This window comes from Carcharhinus amblyrhynchos, chromosome 10 (assembly GCF_965287045.1).
Source record: "Carcharhinus amblyrhynchos chromosome 10, sCarAmb.v2.hapA, whole genome shotgun sequence".
NCBI classification, from domain to species: domain Eukaryota; kingdom Metazoa; phylum Chordata; class Chondrichthyes; order Carcharhiniformes; family Carcharhinidae; genus Carcharhinus; species Carcharhinus amblyrhynchos.
In genome coordinates this window covers 70,958,870-70,978,944 of record NC_137333.1, presented here as the reverse complement: position 1 = coordinate 70,978,944, position 20,075 = coordinate 70,958,870, and the positions used below count along the sequence as shown (strand labels likewise).

General features: G+C 42.1%; 1 protein-coding gene across 2 annotated transcripts in view; it reads left to right on the top strand.

Annotated features, from left to right (window-relative positions):
• LOC145349056 (palmitoyltransferase ZDHHC20-B-like) overlaps positions 1 to 20,075 on the top strand; it is a 102,944-nt gene that overhangs the window by 16,291 nt on the left and 66,578 nt on the right. For both annotated transcript variants that reach the window (XM_080197335.1, XM_080197333.1), the window contains exon 3: positions 11,713 to 11,807. In XM_080197335.1, the coding sequence (XP_080053461.1) occupies positions 11,713 to 11,807 (95 nt within the window). The remainder of the gene's footprint in view (positions 1 to 11,712; positions 11,808 to 20,075) is intronic.

Genomic DNA, 20,075 nt, shown 5'->3' with positions numbered 1-20,075 from the left:
GCAGCATTACCTCCCGACTCCTAAACTCAATCCCTCGATTAATGAAGGCCAGTACACCATACGCCTTCTTGACCACCTCTTCCACCTGCGAGGCCGATTTAAGAGTCCTGTGGACCCGGACCCCAAGATCCTTCTGCTCCTCAACACTACCAAGACTCCTGCCCTTGATTGTGTACTCGTTCATCCCGTTGGTTCTGCCAAAATGGACGACTACGCATTTATCCGCGTTGAAGTCCATCTGCCACTTCTCCACCCAGTCCTGCATCCTATTTATGTCCTGCTGCAACTTTTGCCATCCTTCCAGACCATCCACAACACCACCGACCTTCGTGTCATCAGCGAACTTACTTACCCATCCTTCCACTTCCTCATCCAGGTCATTTATGAAAATGACAAACAGCAAGGGTCCTAGAACAGATCCCTGGGGCACTCCACTGGTGACTGACCTCCATTCAGAAAAAGACCCATCCATAAATTCCATATAATGGTTTTCCTCATTCCCATTTTATCACAGGGAGATGCAAATGGCTGAGATTTAACCCCGTTGTGTGTTAGTGCTCACTTTGTTAGGGACCTTTTTTTGTGAATTGTGGGAATACTAATCCTATGATCACCTGGCAGAAACATGCTTAGGATAAGAACATTTATTAAGATGTTTTTTGAGAGCAACATAATATCTCTTCGGGAGTAAAGGTGGCCAAGGAGGGATGAGGTTCTGCAGAGAAAAGGAAGAACCCTGCTTAGAATCCACGAGTTGGCAAAGAAGTTGGGCTAGCTATTTGGATACCAATTTGAAGATCCAAGCCAGTTCTTCACTACAGGGACTTAGCTGCACCTCATAAGAACATGAGAAATAGGAGCAGGAGTAGGCCATCTAGCTCTTCGAGCCTGCCCCGCCGTTCAATAAGATCATGGCTGATCTGAAGTGGATCAGTTCCACTTTCTCGCTCTCTCCCCATATTCCTCAATTCCCTTGTCTGTCAAAAACCTATCTACCCGTGACTTAAATATATTTAGCAAGGTAGCCTCCACTACTTCAGCAGGCAGAGAATTCCAGAGATTTGCCACCCTTTGAGTGAAGAAGTTCCTCCTCCAACTCCGATCTAAACCACTCCCCCCCCCCCCCCCCCCCCCAACTTGAGGCTGTGCCCTCTAGTCCTGCTATCCTTTCTAAGCACAAAGAATCTCTCTACCTCTACCCTATCCATCCCTTTTCATTATCTTATACGTCTCTATAAGATTCCACCCCCCCCCCCCCGCCCCCATCCTTCTAAACTCAACAAGTACAGACCCAGTCTATTTAGTCTCTCTTCATAGTCCAACCCCCTCATCTCCAAAATCAGCCTTATGAATCTAGGAGTACTCCTCAACTGGAGTAAAGAGAAAAACCTGCTGTTGCCAGGAGTAAACTATTCTAAATTTATCACCAGAAACTTCCAACCTCCATTTCTTCAATGAGCCAAAAGGGAATCATCTGTGATATTCCCAGCTTCCATCTCAAAATCTCAAGCATAATCATGACTTCTTGGACGTACGTTCACTCTATATCTTTTGTGATATTCTAATGTGTGTGTGAGTGCTGTTGTAAATACAGTTGGGTGTTGAGAAGTAAATGCGTATTTTTCTCAAAATTATGAGAAAGCCTGTCTTGTCTGTTCGAGAGTCACAGCACTCAAGGGGTTAAAACACAAACTTATCTTGTTGCAATCAGTTAAGAGGTGGAAAAGGGAAAACCATCCTCGCGTGTCTCCACTCATTTTGAGAGCAAGAAGTGGGAGACTAAATGGAGTAGAGCTACAAAGGAACCTTGGAATACGAGTACATCTATTGCTAGAAGTTTCACTGCAGATTAACAAGGCTGCAAAAATGCAAACATGACTTTATTTCTGTAGAGATAGAATTGAAAGTTATGCTAAATCTGTATTGAACTTTGGTTAGACCACGCTTAGAATAGGTATGCAATTCTGGTCAATATATTATAAAAGTGATAAAAGTACTGGAGAGAGTGCAGAGAAAATTTTTAAAAATTACACCAGAAAGCACAAGTTTACATATCAAGATGGGATTGACAGACTGTCTCTCTCTTTTGAAGGAAGAATGCTGAGGTATGACCCCGTAGAGCTCTTTAGAAATTATGAAAGGCTTTGATAGAGCAGATAGGAAGTTTTCACTTCTGGGGAAGAGCATAGTTATAAAATAGTCACCAAAAAATCAAATAAGGAATTCAGAAGAAACTTCCTTACCCAAAGAGTAATAAGAATCTGGAACTCGCCACCACAGTTGAAGTGAATCATTTGGATGCATTTAAAAAGAAATAGACCAGCATTTGAGGGAGAGGAGAATAGATAATGTTACAGATAGGAGGGTGTTTAATTTAAAACAGCCCGGAATTTTCCTCTCACTATCCATCTGTAAACAGGTCTTTTTTTGATTTCCCCCATTTTTGTGGTGGTATATTTTTCCCAATCGCCTCAAATTTGGAGTGATCCAATTCTCTATTAATAACCCACAGTAAACTCAAAATAAGCTAAAATTTAATGTTTAATTTAGTTTGCACACATTCAAAATGCAGCGACAGTGTTTGCAATAAAAGGGGGATAAGTGAAAAAGAAGGTACATGGCAAAGACCACAGACAAAATGGGAATTATTGTTTCATATGAGTCAAAAGTCCACTGGTGTATCCCTCCAGAGAGATTAGCTGGCTGAAACTGGGGTGATCATTTTTCCAGTAGTGCTGACTTTCACAATGGGAGAAGCATGCAAGGGTGAATCAGTCCTGCAATCAGTACTGGTACACAAGTTGCACTAAAAAAACAGTGTAGGTGAGAACAGGCAATTTAAAACTGGACAGAGAAATTCACTGAAAATTTGCTTTGAGTAGTATCTGTCACTTTGTTTCAGAGTATGATGTGCTCATTGGTTTACATGGACTGTGTACTCAGGAAATTAGAATATGCTTTGTCACTTGTGTAATCCATACAAATCTGTGTGCTTCCATAAAGGTTTAGTTGGGATGAAGAAGCAGTGCATGCTAGTTAATCTTGTTCTGTAAAGGTTTTAATTTGTTAAAAGTTAATTGGCAATCGTGCAATTCTGTTCCTCTGCATTGCTAAACAAAATAAATGTTTATGGTCTGTCGAGCCACAGTCATCCCTGGGACCTGACTGCCCGGTTGTAATATCTCCACTGGCCAGAGAAATGTAAAAGGTCTATGCACGTTTTCTTGGAATTTAATTTCTGTAGTCAGGGGGCGTTTGCCTTGCTTTGGAAATAGCAAGATTCTTGTCGTTTTCTAAAGGCTAGAAATTCCTTTCGTGTGAGCTGTAGCTAGTTGGGCTTCAGCGTTTGTCCACTTAAAAAAAAGCTTACAAAGTCAGCAGGATGTATCTATATTTTTTCCTTCATATCTTCTGGGCATGACAGTAGTTACTCTGGCAGATTTTGATTGGAAACGAACAGGGGAGATTTGAGTGGAGCGTAAGCATGGGCATTGACTCACTGGACCAAATGACTTTTTTTGACCACATATTCTGTGTCATAATATGTAAGGTATGGGCCAATTCACAAGTTGCTTACAGTCTCTCTCCCTCATCTAACATTATGTTTTTACATCTTTGTACCATTTATGAACTTGTGTTTCTCAATGTTTTCATCCGAATCACACCATGATGGCAGAGAACAATGTTCTCAATCACAAGTCCTGTGGGATCTCACCCATCCCCACACAACAAACAAAGTAAAGACATGTTTATATGGCACATATCACAACTCAACACATTGCAAAGATCTTTACAGTCAGTGACGTGCTTTTAAAGCAGTGTGGGAAACAGGTGTTTCCTCAGACAGTCCTTATCGTCAGTCTTTGGAAATGAGGATGATGCCTGTCAGGTTTTGTGCTTTTTTCTGTTCAGGTAATTCAGCTGCACCAATAAGGCAAACATTTTTACCTTTCACAAAGCTATGCTGACTGCATGATTGCATTAAGGTTTTCTAAGTGCCCTGCTATATCCTCCTTAATAATAGATTCCAGTATTTTTCCTGTGACCTGTTTGGTTAACTGGCTTATAGTTTCCTGCTCTCTTTCTCCCTACGTTGTTGAATAAAGGTTGTTAGATTCATTCTTTTTCCAATCAAATCAAACTTTCCCCGACTCTAAATCCGATTCAATCGAGGATGTAGATACTCCCCGGCACTGAGCGCACACCTGCAGTATGCATTTGGCCTTGTCACAGATGATCTGAACATTAAGGGAGTGGAATCCTTCACAGTTCGTGAATGTGTGGCACCATGGGAAGCATAGAGCCACTTGCATGCTCTGTTTCTTACTGTTAGGGACTTGCGTTTGCCCACCAATTGTTTTTTTCCCTCCCATACCTATAGATACTTTTAAAATCAGTTTTTATGTTTCCTGCAAGCTTATTTTCATACTCAATTTTCCCCTTCTTAATCAGCTCCTTGGACCTTCTTTGCTGAGTGCTAAACTGCCCCAGAATCAAGGGAATTTTTGGTTATAATTTTCAAAGTATTTACTATCTCATTGGCCAAATCTTTTAAAATCATAAGATGCAAGCTATCTAGTCCTGGGGACTTGTCAGACTTCAATCATAATGGGTGGAATCTTTCAATGTTTTGGCTAAGTGAAAAAACTAGAGTATCTCACAGGTGGCGTTGGTAAGAAATCGCACTATACCTTTAGGCAGTTAACAATATTTCATGCGGTAGAGCAGAAGTGGGATGTACTCTGCCCACAAAGGGGCAGAAGGCTTGCCAGTAAGGTCATCAACTCTGCAAGGGCAATGGTGACAGCGGTACTGTGTGCCAGTTTGCTGCACAGCTGCATGGTCTTACGGCATCAGGGAAAACACTGAATAACAACCTTGGTGCAGCGAGATAAATCGCCCTTCTCATTTAAGAACATAAGAAATAGGAACAGGAGTAGGCCATCTAGCCCTTCGAGCCTGCCCTGCCATTCAATAAGATCATGGCTGATCTGTCATGGCTCAGTTCCACATTCCCGCCCTCTCTCCATAACCCTTAATCCCCTCGCTTATCAAAAACCCATCAACCCGCGTGTTAAAAATATTTAGCGAGGCAGCCTCCACCACTTCAACGGGCAGAGAATTCCAGAGATTCACCACCCTTTGAGTGAAGAAGTTCCTCCTCAACTCCGTTCTAAACCGCCCCCCCCCTTTATCTTGAGGCTGTGCCCCCTAGTCCTACTGTCTTTTCTGAGCGGGAAGAGCCTCTCCACCTCTATCCTATCCATCCCATTCATCATCTTTATAAGTCTCAATGAGATCTCCCCTCATTCTTCTAAACTCTAACAAGTACAAGCCTAGTTTATTCAGCCTCTCCTCATAGCTCAACCCCCTCAACTCCGGTATCAGCCTAGTAAGCCTCCTCTGCACTCCGTCCAAGGCCAAAATATCCTTGCGTAAGTGCGGCGACCGAAACTGCACACAGTACTCCAGCTGCGGCCTCACCAATGCCCTGTACAGCTGCAGCAAGACCTCCCTACTTTTATATTCAATCCCCCTCGCTATGAAGGCCAGCATCCCATTCACCTTCCTGACCACCTGCTACACCTGCAGGCTGGGTTTTTGCGATTCATACACAAGGACCCCGAGGTCCCTCTGCACCATCGCCTGCTGCAGTTTTTCGCCACGTAAGTAATAGTCCTTCCTACCATTATTCCTACCAAAGTGGACCACCTCGCACTTGCCAACATTAAATTCCATTTGCCAGTTCCTGGCCCATTCGCCCAACCTATCTAGATCCTTCTGCAGACTCTCCACACCCTCCGCGCAATTTGCCGTTCCACCAATCTTGGTGTCATCAGCAAATTTTGACACCATACACTCGGTTCCCTCCTCCAGATCATCTATATAAATGGTAAATAGCTGAGGCCCCAGCACCGACCCCTGGGGCACTCCACTAGTCACCAACCGCCAATCCAAATAGCACCCATTAACCCCCGCTCTCTGCCTCCTATTTGACAACCAATCTTCTATCCACGCTAACACCCTACCCCCAACTCCATGCCCCCTTACCTTCTGCAATAACCTCTTGTGAGAGGTTTGTTGCCGTGCACGCGCTCACTCCCATCACACTTCCAATGGGAGCTCACTCACTGCCAACTCACGGATCCCACCACTTGCCCTCCCATACCCTTCCTTATCCTCCCTGCAGTTTGGCTCCTCTCATGTCATCTCCCAGTCACCCATGTCAAGCATCTGATCTGGCACCAGTCCTGCCTACACTCTCCCCATCTGTCTCATTGCAGGACACCCATGAACACAGTTGGCAGGTGTGGACACAGCCAGCAGGAGTTGAAAATCCTCTCTCCCTTAGAGGAGAGAGCCCTAGAGCTGCTTGGAGAGGGGCAGGACTGAACCTGTGCTGAAGGCAAGGTGGGGACAAGAAGCAAAAGTGAGAACTCTCAACAAATCCAGCCATTCATGAATTACATTTCTGCTGTCCTTATACCTCCGCACATGCACTAATGCCCCCACCCATCAGTCGACCAGGCTAGTCTATCCTCTTGACCTCTGGTGGTAATAGGCTCAGGCAGCTCAGAGAAAGAGATATCACAGGTCAACATAGAGGAGGCATAACAACTGTCCCCCGCACCGTCCACTGAGTGACCCGGAGCCTGCACCTTGATGAACCATATTAGTATGCAGGCTCTGGGCCACTCAATGGTCAGCACCTCACTGCTGATGATCCACAGTAGGCGGAGGCAGGAATGTCCCAGGAATGCTGGAGGCCGGGATTCAGCTCAGCCCTATACAGATGATGTGCTGCTGGACTCAGTCATCCTCCAGCTGCTGGAGCTGCAGAGATGGAGTTGCAAGTACCAGGAAGGGAGTTCATCATCCTACCTTGGATTTTGTCTGGAAGAACCCCATTGCCTTCAGTCTGAGGCGATGTTACCAGCACTCTGCACTGTCAGGGTGATGTTCACTGTGGAAACATTGATGCATGACATGCACTCCGTGGTGGGTGATGAATGCATGGTGCAGAGCATGAACTGCATGGGGTGGCACTTGTGGGTATCTACAAGTGTCAGTGTTAGCAGGCAGTAGGACTTCTGGATCTCACTGCAACTGCCCCTCTATCCCATGGAAAACCCCAGGGGTCCCAGACTTCCACAGGGAGAAGATCATCCAGTGCATAGCCTAAGACCTTCCACCCACGGGACCCTGGGGTATCCAGACCATCAGATCCTTCCTTCCCTCCCTCCCCCCCACCCCTGTGACTTGACATATCACCAGTTCAGCACATCCAGGAAGGTGGCACACCCATACTGTGGGGAAGCAGTCAGGGCCCTCCAGGTCCTGGTCCTCCAGAGGGTGTCCACTAAGGTTATCTCAGACAACAGGACATGGCAGACAGCTGACAACCTCTGCCACAGCTCTGGATCCTGGCAAAGCATCTAGCTGAAGTGGTAGGGTTAGGAACGTCCAGATGATATAGTCACACTATGGGCACAGGTGATAAGCATGATGCGATAGTGACCACTGATGTAAACCCTGATATAATGTGTTAAATATCACTATGCACCTTCCTAGAGCCGCCTCACTCCCATTTCATTCCTGTATGTACTGTCAACCTTCAGATCTATGCTGGATGCCAACTGACAGCACCTCTTCCCTTGCCTTTCTGCAAGAATGCCAGTTGAATGGTTGAGCTTTCTTCACACGTTCATGACAGTGATGCTGGTATGATCCTGGAGCATCCATGTCCTACCCATGAAAGGAGCACAGACAGGGCTAACTTTTTGCTGACGGTACACAATTGAAGAAAGTCCACCCTGTATGGAGGGAACCATGCAAGTGCCCACCCTAGTCCTGGGCACCCCTGAAATGAGAAGCAATCAAAGTGCCCTGAGCTCTGCACCCTATTTGGATTGTAGCATTTGCTCGAGGCCTTGACTCTGCTGCTTCCGGGGGTTTGCCATCAGCACCCTCCCCAATGTCGTACTCACCTGAGGAGATGTGGCAGTCTTCTGTGTATCCGTCACTCTGATGTAGAGATGCTGGCGTTGGACTGGGTTAACCACAGTAAGAAGTCTTACAACACCAAGTTAGAGTCCAACCAGTTTTTCTGTGTACTCCTTGCCCTGCCAGCTCCTCGTCCTGTTGTAGCACCAGATTATGGAGTGCGCAGCACACCACTACACGCTTCTGGGGGCTATACTGGAGGGCTCCCTTGACAGGTCCAGGCACCGGAACAGCATTTTGAGCTGACTGTACGCTGCATCAATGTGCAAGTTGTAATGAGTCCCTCTGCACAGGCAGCATAAGCCAAATCCTGAGGGGGCATCCCTCCTCCCTGAGGAGCCAACACTAGCTGCTTTTCTCTCTAAGACCACCAGGATCTGAGAGTGACCAAGGATGTAACTATTATGGATGTTGCCCAGGAACCAGGCACACACCTGCAGCATGCACTTGGCATTGTCACAGATGGTCTGGACATTAAGGGAGTGGAATCCTATGCGGTTTTTGAATGGGGCTTCATGACGCCATGGGAAACATAGAGCCACTTGCATGCTCTGTTTCTGATTTATAAGGGACCTACATTTATCTTGTATCTTTTGCTCCTAACATACCTAGAAACGTTTACAGTCAGTTTTTATGTTCCCTGCAAGCTTACTCTCATACTCCATCTGGTTCTGGGAGGAGCCCAAACAAGACTGGTGATCCCGGCTGCAAAGCCAAGAGGCCCCTTTGAAAGGGTGCCCTGATCTCTCGGTGCACTGGGAGACACGTTGGGCTTGTACCGTGCCTAATAGTTTGAAGGCCCTTGGAGCTGGAGAACCCAGCGTCGAATGTGCTAAGCACATTTAATTGCTAATCGGTAATGGTTTGCACCAGTAGAAAAGGAAGCAGGGCGATTATAAATTGTTCGGTGGGGCAAAGCCCGTTTTTTAGTCTGCATGCTATTTTCTGGGATTGGGGCAATTTGCACCAGCCTTGGCAAGGCCAGAAAAATCACCCCCTCCAGATCTTGGGACAGCATAAGATTTGAAAGTGGAAATTATCTGGGGTAAAAGGCATGAAGTGCAGTACATGCCTTGATAACCATTGCCCCACTATTTTTCACTGGGACAGACTTGCCTACATAAGCCAAATTGCTCATCTGTGTAGACCACTCCCTCATCAGACAAGGTCTGTACAGATATTGGAGAAAATCCTGGCCAGACATGACATGCAAATGTGTGTAGTTCTTTTAAAGATTGTGTGCATTACTTTGGAACATCTGTTTTGTTCATGTGTAGTTGTCATTGTTGAATCCACCCTGAAATGGAAACTGGGCAAAATAGGAAGGGAGGCAGCGGAAGCAGCTCTTTGTGAATTAATCCACAGCCTTCTGCCTCGCATGAAAAGCCATGGATGACACCAAAACAAGAAGCCAAATGACCTGAGAACATTTCAGAGGGAGGGGTGCACAAAGGAGTGCAAGTGGATGCAAAATGTTGAAGTAGAAAAATGTGCCAAGAGCACAAATATTAGTTCTGACAGAAAATCAAACTACTCAGATCACATATTGCTGCAGAATTGATGTAACCTCAGTCCAGAGGTCACTTCCCAAGTTTTAATTGTACATCTCCAAGACATTTGACTTTACAAATCAGTGGTTTAGAAGTTGTTGCTTCTAAAGCCACCAAAAAGTAAGCTCTTTGTTTTTGTTCTTCTGTACTGCTGTTGAGATTCACTCTTGTTTGGCTTAAAATTACTTTATGTACTTTGAGAGCTGTGACCAAAACACATTGAAATTACATTCAGTATGTATAATTGGCTGAAATGGGGACTCGGTGCACTCACCTGATGAAGGAGCAGTGCTCCGAAAGCTCGTGATACCAAATAAACCTGTTGGACTTCAACCTGGTGTTGCGAGATTTCATACTGTACCTCCCCAGTCCAATTCATGCATCTCCACATCATATTAATGTAGACATAAAAACTGGCATTAGGCCCATGAACCTGTTCTGCCTTTCAATAAGATCATAGTTGATTTGATTGTGGCCTGAACTCCACTTTTTTGCCTAATTCCCCATAACTGTTGGCTCTCTTGTGGATCATAAATTTTTCTAACTCAGTCTTGAATATATTCAATGGCCCAGCCTCCATTGCTGCCAGGAAAAGAGAATTTTAAAGATGAATGGCTCTCTAAGAGGAGAAATTCCTCCTCATCCTCATTTGAAACTCTGCCTTCTTGTTCTAAGTTCCACCATGAGGGAGAACAACTTTCCAGAATCATTCTGTCAACCCTCCTTGGAACTTTAAGTAAGATTATCTCACTTTCTTCGAAACTTCAATTAACATAAACCCAACCTGCTCAATCTTTCCACATAAACAATCCCTTAATCTCAAGGACCAACCAAGTGAGCCATCTCTGAACTGCCTTCAATGTAAATATATCCCTCCTTAGTTCTAGATTATCATCTAGTTCTAGATGCTTATACAACATCTTTTCAGTATCTACTTCTGCCAAGACCTCTCAGAACCTTGTATGTTTCAATATGAGTATCTTTCAGCCTTCTAAACTCCAATTAGTATTGATTCAATCTGATCAACTTTTCCTCGTGCCCCATCGTGCCAAGAATAAGCTGAGTGAACCTTCTCTGAACTGCCTCCATGGAAACATATCCCAATTTAAATAAGGAGACAAAAACCGTAGATTCCTTGGAATGGCAATTAGTGGACATGTTAGCTGGCATTTTAAAGGGGTCTGTTTCTTCAGATAGCATCAGTCTTCCTCTCAAATCTTCCCCCTCAAAAATCTGATCTATCTGTCCTCTCCAGTTCCCAACTCATTTCTACCCTCCATTTCTTTTAAAATTGTCACATCTTAATTGCACCTGATCTTTCCAAAATGCATTTAGAATTCCTTGAGTCTAGTTTCCACTTTCCTTTTAGCGTCAGTACTAACTTTTCTTGAGTGGAGAGCCACTCAAGTGTGATTGTCACACAAGTGTTTTATTCATCCTTGTCATTCTTGACTTATCTGTAGCATTAGACACAATCCTTATTCTTTGCCTTTCCTCCAGTGTCCAGCTTTGTGGGACTATCATTGCATCATTTAACTTTGACCTGTGTAAATGCAGCTTGCATATTTTCCTCTGTGGCTTCTCTTCCCATCCCTCTAGTGTCTTGCCTCTCTCTATCACTGCTAACCCGCACCCTTTCTCTTCATTGTTGTTGGTCTGCCTCTTACCTTGGGCTTTCTCTTTGGAAATCCCACCCCAACCCCTTTACATTGCAATCTCTCTCTGCTTCTAAAAAAAAGCCTATCTATTCAACTAAACTTGAGTCCATAATCTATCCTTCAATTTTCATAAATTCATTTTGCTTCCTTTTAGTCTCCGAAGCATTTTAGGTGACCTATGTTAAATGCACTTTATAAATGTAACCATTGGGAGGAATTTATTTTATATAGTTGATTGAGCATGTAACGTTTTGCCACAGGAAATGTTATATTTTTGAGGGAAAGTTGGGTATTTTTTTCAGAGGGGAGGCACAGGGCATTGGGATTCATTTTTTAAAATGCTCTGGCAGAGTTGGCATAACCAACATGCCACATGTGTTGTAAGTTTCTGTGGTTCTAGAAGCTCGTTATAGTTTGCACTTCTGCAAAGTATGCATTGCCAGCGATAGAGCATTGTAAGTTTTGCTGACTTAAAATCTTTATTCTATTCTCTGTTTCAGTTATCTACCTCGTGGTGTTCCATCTATCTTTTGTCATGTTTGTGTGGTCCTATTGGAAGACCATTTTTACAGCCCCAGCGAATCCTTTAAAAGACGTGAGTGCTGCATTGCCCGAGAACACTTGTCGATTCTGAGTGACTCTAATTTGAAAATTCAGAAAAATGTTCTTTCTAATAAAGAAATAGGATATAAAATATTAAATATGGGAATTTGACAGTAAACTGCAGTTGTCTGAATTTCAATAAAAATGTCAATTGCATCAGATCCGAACTCCAATATTTCAGAGGTCAGGACTGACATCTTACCATTTACCAATACATATTTTGTTGCTGGAACTGATGAGTATTCAGTGATAATTCTTAAAAGAATGTATGTTGAGTCTGAGATATTTTCTCTCATTGTCACTTTCACCTCTGAAAATTACATAAGTCTTATTAATGCTTTTAATCACTCCTCACAGTTTGGGAATTTTTTTTGTTCTATGTGAGGGCTGCAGGATCAGCCAGAAAACAACTCACAGGGGAATTAATGGAGATTGCAAATTTGTTTGATTCTGCATGTTGTTCAGGACACATTAAAGCAGAGAGACTTCAGTACTGGCTGAGTTCTTCTATGACCTCTGTGACAGAAATGTTATAGTTTCTATACGCCTAATAACCACCATCAGAAAGCACGTTGATGTAAATTTAATCTCTGGATTACTTTTATGCGTTATCCAATATCAATTTTGTTTAATTCAGGGATCCAAAATGACAGTTTCTCTGAGATGGAGAGTAACCTTAAATGAAAAAGAAATCCAATGCGAGAGTCTTGATAAACAATACTTTTAACTTACCTAGGCAGATGGTTTGAAGATGAACTTCAGGTATTCTTAATTTCTTCATTTAAGAATCCATGGCCCACCAACTCTCTGAAAGAGCACCTTACCCAGGCCAGGTCCCCCTGCCTTAACCCCATAACCCCAAGCATTTACCATGGCTAATCCATCTTATTTACACATCTTTGGACACTAAGGGGCAACTTAGCATGGCTAGTCCATCTAACTTCCATATCTTTGGACTGTCGGAAGAAACCCCTGCAGATAGTGGGAGAACGTGCAAACTCCACAAGTCACCCAAGGCTGGAATTGAACCTGGCACTGAGACAGCAAAGCTAAAGGAATGTGTGTTGTAAAGAAGATGTTAAAGCAGCTATAGGAGGATTTGGACAGAGATGGTCAGTAGCAAAAACATGGCAGATGGAATATAATGTGGAAAAATGTGAAATAATCCATTTTAGTAGAAGAAACAGATGTGCAGAGTATGTCCTAAATAGAAAGAAATTACAAAGTGTAGATGTTCAAAGGGACTTAAGTGTTCTTTTCCATAAGTCACTGAAGGCTAACATGCAGGTGCAGTAAGCTATTAGGAAGGCTAATGGAATGTTTACCTTTATTGCAAGAGGATTTGAGAATAGGAGGAGTGATGTCTTGCTTCAATTGCATAGAAGCTTGGTTAAACTGCACCTGGAGTACGTGTGCCGTTTTGGTCCCCTTACCTCTTGATTGCTAGAGAGAATGCAACAAAGGTTTATCAGTTTCAGGGACGGCAGGACTGTCTTATAAGAGAGATTGAGCAAACTGGGCCTTTTTTCTCTAAAATTTCAAAGAATGAGAGGTGATCTCATTGAAACACACAGAATCCTTAAAGGAATAGACAGGGCAGGTGCAAGCAAGATGTTTGCCTTGGTTGGGGAGTCTAGAAGCAGGGGATACAATTTCACCATAAGGGAGATGTAGGGTACTTAGGATTGAGATGAGGAGAAATTTCTTTACACAGACATTTATGAATCTTTGAAATTCTGTATTCCAGAGGGCTGTGGAAACTCAGAATGTTTAAAGTTACAGATTGATAGGATCCTGATTAACATAGTGTGTGTAAAAGGTAATGAAGTATCTAATTAGTCATGATTTTACTGAATGGCAGAGCAGGCTAGAGGGGCCACAAAGCCTACTCTTACTTCCATTGTCTATGTTTCTGCTTTCCCACAGCAATAAGTCAACCATCAGGTGGTTTAATATATTGAGATTTCTGCCCACGAACAAATGGGAAGTATAGTTTGTGGGGACTTTATTTGCAGTTGAATTCACAACACTGAGCAGATACACTGCTGAGGAGGAGGCAAAGGATGACAGCCTTCATCAGTACCTAATGGGTGTAATGCATTTTACATATTTTGGTTTTTATTTTCTGAAATCTGCTGCTCACTGCAGCCTGGTTCACATAAAAATAACAGATGGCTGCAAATAATAATTAGATATGAAGGAAGAAGCAGCAAGGTAATGCCAAAAGTGATGCCAAATGAAATCCAAGACCTAGAGCACTAGTGGTCTCTGATTTTTGTGCTGTTGTGAAAGCCATGATATTTAAAGTCAATTCTCTGCCAAGGTCCAAAGTGGTGACTTGCTGTTTCTAAATATCCTATTTAGCTAATGCAATCTTTGGCATGCAATGATTCATTGTAAAGTGTATTTCAGTTTACTTAAACAATCAGATTATCTCTGTGATCAGTCATTGTTATTCCTTGAAAATGACATTGCATTATTGTGTGATATATAGGACCTGACTTGAGTAAGATTGCATATGTTGTTGAAGTATTTTATTGCATGTTATTTTCAAGTTGTTTTAATTCATTGAATTTTAAGAGCTTTTAATGGCAGAAAGCATACATATTTTATAAGCTTGCAAAAGACATAACAAACATAAAAGCTCAAAAGAACACACGTTTCAATTGGTTTCGTTTTTTTGATAGGAGCAGTAGTAGGTTATCCACATTGGGGGTACCCTTCATTGTGTTGTCTGGCACTACCACCATGCTAAATGGGCTAGATTTTGAAATGATCTGGCAGCTCAAGATTTTGCATCCATGAGGCGCTGTGGTCCATTAGCAACTGCAGAATTGTATTGGCCCAGTACGTTTCTCACTTTGCCATTGCTACCAGGGCAGGAATTCAACCCTAGTTCAATGAAGATGCAGGAGGACATGAGGAGCAACAATTGGTATATATAGAAATGAGGTGTCAACATGGTGAAGCTACAACACGGGGCTATTTGCACGCCAGACTGCATAAGCAGCAAGTAATAAACAGAGCTTAGCAATTCCACAACCAACAGATCAGATCTAGGCTCTGCAGTTCTCCCAGCTGTGAGTGGTGATGGACAGCTAAGCAACTCACTGCTCCACAAATGCAAAAGATAAGGCTAAAACATTCACAACAATCCTTAGCTGAAAGTGCAAGTGGATGATCTATCTCGGCCTTCTCTGGAAGCCTCCAACCTCATAGATATCAGTCTTCAACCAATTCAATTCACTACACTGCTATCAAGAAACGGCTGAAGGCACTGGGGGGGGAGAAAATGGCTATGGACCCTGACGGCGACAGTAGTACTGAAGAGATATGGTCCAGAACTTGCCATGTCCCTTGCCAAGCTGTTCCAATATAGCTTCAGCACTGACATCTACCCAGCAATGTGAAAAATTGACCAGGAATGTCTTGTATATGAGAAACAGGACAAATCCAACCCAACCAATTACTATCACATCAACCTACCCTCGATCATCAGTAAAGTGATGGAAGGGGTTATCAACAGTGCTATCAAGCAACACTTCCTTAGTAATAACCTGTTCACTGATGCTCGGTGTGGATTCTCCCAAGGTCACTCAGCTCCTGATCTCATTCCAGCTTTGGTCCAAATGTGGATGAAAGAGCTAAATTCCAAAGCTGAGAGTTATTGCTCTTGACATCAAGGCAGCATCTGACTGTATGACATCAAGGCATCCTTGCTAAACTGGAGTGAATTGAGAAGGGGTGGGGAGGCAGGGGACTCTCTCCCTCTGCTGTTTGGAGTTAATACATGGCACAAAGATGGTTGGAGATCTCAGTTCCAGGACATCACTTCAGGAGGTCCTCCAGGTAATGTCCTAGGTCCAGTCATGCTTCATCAATGACCTTTCTTCCATCATAAGGTTAGAAGTGCAGATGTTGGCAGTTAACTGCACAATGTTCAGTACCATTCACGACTCATCACGTACTGAAGCAGTCAGTGTCCAAATGCATCAAGACCTAGACAATACCCAGGCTTAGGTTAGCAAGTGACATTCCTGCAACACAAGTGCCAGGCAATGATCATCCCCAACAAGAGAGAACCTAACCACCTCCTCTTCAGTGACGTTACCATCACTGAATCCACCACTATCAACATCCTGGGCTACTACTGAACACTGTTGCTGCAAGAGCAGTTCAAAGGCTGGGACTCCTGTGACCTGTGACCAGTAACTCACCTCCCGACTCCCTAAATCTGTCTGCCATCTACAAGGCACAAGACAGCGTGATGGAATACTCTCTACTTGCCTGGATGAGTGCAGCCCCAACAACACTTGAAGCTCAACGCCATCTAGGACAAAGCAGCCCACTTGATTGGTACCCTTGCACAATCCTTAATTAATGTCAGTATATCACCACCTATCCCATGTGCTTTAATTTTGCTAACTAACCACCTTTGGAGGCTTTGTCAAAAGCCTGCTGCTACTCCCAAGTACAAATTATGTCCACTGACTACCCTTTTATCAATTTTGTTAGTAACACCTTCAAAAGTAACTCCAGGTTCATAAAAGCATGATTTTCCATTCATTATTCCATGTTCACTGTTCACAATCAGATCATTATTATCCAAGTGTCCATTTATCACATCCTTTCTAATAAACTTAAACACTTTCCCTGTTACTAATGCAAGGCTAGCAGTTAACTTAAATATTGAGATGACATTTGTTACCTTCTGATCTGCAGCAAACATTCCAAAGTCTATACAATTTTGAAAAATGATCATCAAAGCATCCACGATTGCCGTAGTCACCTCTTTTGGTGGCACAGTGATTAGTATTGCTACCTCTGTGTCAGGGATCCAGATTCAATTCCAACCTGTCTGTTTGGAGTTTGTATGTTCTCCGTGTCTGCATGGGTTTCCTCCAGGTGCTCCGATATCCTTGCGCAATCCAGAGATGTACAAGTTAGGTTGATTTGACCATGCCAAATTGCCCTTCAGTGTCAGGGCGATTAGCAGGGTAAATACATGGGGGTACGGGGAAAGAATCTGAGTGGGATTGTTGTCAGTGCAGGCTTGATGAGCCAAATGGCTGCCTCTGCAATGTAGGGATTCTTTGATTTTTTTTTCAACATTCTCAGATGCAGAATTAGATCCGGGAGACTTATCAACCTTCAGTACTATTAATTTCTCCAATACAACCCTCTTACTATTACAAATTTCCTTGAGTTCATCATTCTCTCACCTTTTTAGATCTGAGTTTTGGCATTCTTGGTTATTTGCTCCTGTGAAGTCATTCTAGTGTTATTTCCAGCATGACCTTTTCTTTTCCACTCTTGTTTACTTTTCCCACCTGTGTAAGTTTTGTTTTAGTCATAATGACTATATTTCTCTTATCCTTATCACATCGACTTATGTTTGACACTCCTAATCACTGTAGCTGTTAAAAGCTGTACCATGTGCTCTCAGAAATGGTAAGGCACAAAATAAACCAATTCCAATGACTTGCCCTTGGGAGGTGTGTGTGTTTATTTTGCTGAAATAAGTTTAGGAAGAAAATTTGTCGCAAAATCTAAAATGTTGATCACTGTTAAAGGTGTGAAGACAGTGATTGAAATTGTTGCTTTCTTGTATGTAACTAAGATGAAGTTTTAATACTAAGATCTAAATATTCTGTATTTTAGCAGAGCAGATGTATTTTTAGTATCATTTAGTCCAAAAAGCTTTTTTCATTTTTAGAATTAAACTGTAGACTATTTTGAAATTTGGTGGTACCTTTCATCCTCCCATCCTGCTCTGAGTTGTTTGCTGCCTGTGTAGAAAAATTGTTTAAAATATTAACATTGCTTTACTTTGCATCTTTGTGGACACCTTAAGTGGAATATCAAGACCATGGAAAGAGAAGAGATTCACTGTAGTAATATGTGGGAAAGGGAACTGTAATTCTGAATAAAGATGAGAAAAAATGCCTTTTTTTTTTGTTGATGCAAACAAGATATAGAAGAACATTTGATAGAACTGTTCAAACTTGAGTTTAAAAACTTGTTTATAAGGAAATTGGAGAAAAGCTGTTTCCAGTGGTAAGAGTTGTTAACTAGAGGACATTTGTTTAAGTCACCTTCTACTCCGCCTCGCCCACTCTCCAAAGAGAGGGGATAAATTAGAAGACTTTATTTCTAATCAGAGCTATTAATAAATTGAGTACTCTACCAGAAACTATGATGGAAATGGAATTCATTGTTATTAAATGGAAAGTGGATAAGTGTGTGAAAAGTATTAGATGGGTATGAAAAAAGTGAAGAATTGGGACTGTGGATAATTTTTTACTTGTGTTGAATGGCATCCTTCTGTGTGATTAAAATTTTGTAATCGTTCCGATTGTTTTGAATGTTGCTTTGTACCTGTTTGAATGAAGGATTTATTTGTGGGTCTGTGTGTCTTAGCCTCCCTTGAGATTGCAGGAACCAGTGCTGCTGCATCAATATGTACAAACAAATTACAATTGGCCTGGCTGATTTCAACTTCACTTAACCCATTATCCACAGCCTCTGCCGAGAGTTGCAAATTTGCACTATTAGTGTTTCTTAAAAAAAATCATTTTCATTTCACTTCTAAACAACTAGCTCTAATTTTAAAATGGTCTCCTCCTTTCCTGGATTTCCTGCCAGTGAAAATACATTCTCTGTATAGATCCTGTCAAATTCCTTTATCATTTAAACACCTGTGCTCTAGCTTCTGGTAATTAGGGTAAATGGACAACCGGCTCGGTTGGAAATTAAGTGCTTTTGCTCAATTGAAAAATGAATCCTACGCTAGATTTTCTGGTGACTTCATATAATAAGATCTGCTCGGCTTCTTAAAGGCTTTGAGCCTATTTCAGCTCCAGTTATTTCACCCTTACCAAGTAAAATTGATTGTAGTTTTGTAACAAATTTGCATGCAATACAGTAGGGAAATAAGTAAAATTTAACTTAGTCATAAGATTTTGATTTATGTCCATTTGTTTCCTGTTTTCAATGTCTTCTATCCTTAGCAGATGGGAAGGGAGCACTTTCCAGGCTTCTGCCATTTTTGAACCATCTGCTAGTGTGCACATAAAACCTGGTGATTCATGGTTCTTTTTCTTCCACTCCTCCCACTCCAGTAAGGATCCATCTGTCTTTCATTCAATTCCTGGTAGTTTGTTTGAAGTTAGGAAGTTGTCATATGGGAAGGTGGCATTGGAATCTAGGTCCTTCCTATCTGTATGAAGTTTGTTAAACATGTTTTGCTATTGTTCAAAATTCTAAAACCAGAGTAATAATGAAAAGCTTCACTAAAGTTTATATATAAATTTAGTAAATTAGTAAATTACAGAAAAGTTGCAATGGGGTGTAAATTCTTATAAATCTTTAGATTGTATCATGCTTAATATTCTTACTTTTGAAAACTACTCTAGTATGTTCATAACTTTCTGCAACTGTCCTGCATTTCAAAAAATATGAAAATAAAAAATGACCCAAAAATACAGGTCATGCAAAAATTTCTGTCTTTATTGTAAAATTTTAGAAATATGAAAATATTATCTAGCGCAGTTAGCTGTTGTGATCACAACAATGGAAACTAGTACCATGAGCATGTGTTGGTAAGCTGGCCCAAAGCCTAAATAGAGGCTCACAATTGGGAGATGTAATGGATGAAGAGTGGGGGGATTTTTCGGGTCATGGATGAAGAGTGGAGTATAGGTAGGAGATAGTGTAATGGAAAAGCAGGAGGAAGAGGGAAAATGGGGCACTAATCTCTTCTAAACTAGCAGTTAAAGTTCTGCATTAATGAAGTAAAGTGGATGAGGAAATAACAAAACATTTTAATTTCTTTTTGGCAATGTGGCTCCAGCCCAAGCTTGCTATCGTAGCCATTAATCAATTTTGTGCAATGATAAATAAAGCTGCGGTTTTTCCAAAAAAACAACTTATTGTGGAGAGAAAGAATGTTTGATTTGATACTGTAGTCTCATGATATGTCAGGTCAATTAATTTGTTTATGTAGCATAATATATACACTAGGGGCCCTGCAAATGGGAGTGAAACCAAGATTGTGGCTTGGATTTTGCTGTCGTAATTATGACACATCTATCAACTTTTGTTGTCGTTGCAACTGCAAAACTGCCAGCAGCCTCTGGCAGTTAAATGCAGAAATCCTGACGTTGCTGTCAGTGATCTATGTAGTGCTGTTGAAGCTCCCTATTTCTGAATTTTGTGAAGTCGCTCTTAATGATGTTAGTGTCCACTTTAATGCTGCTGG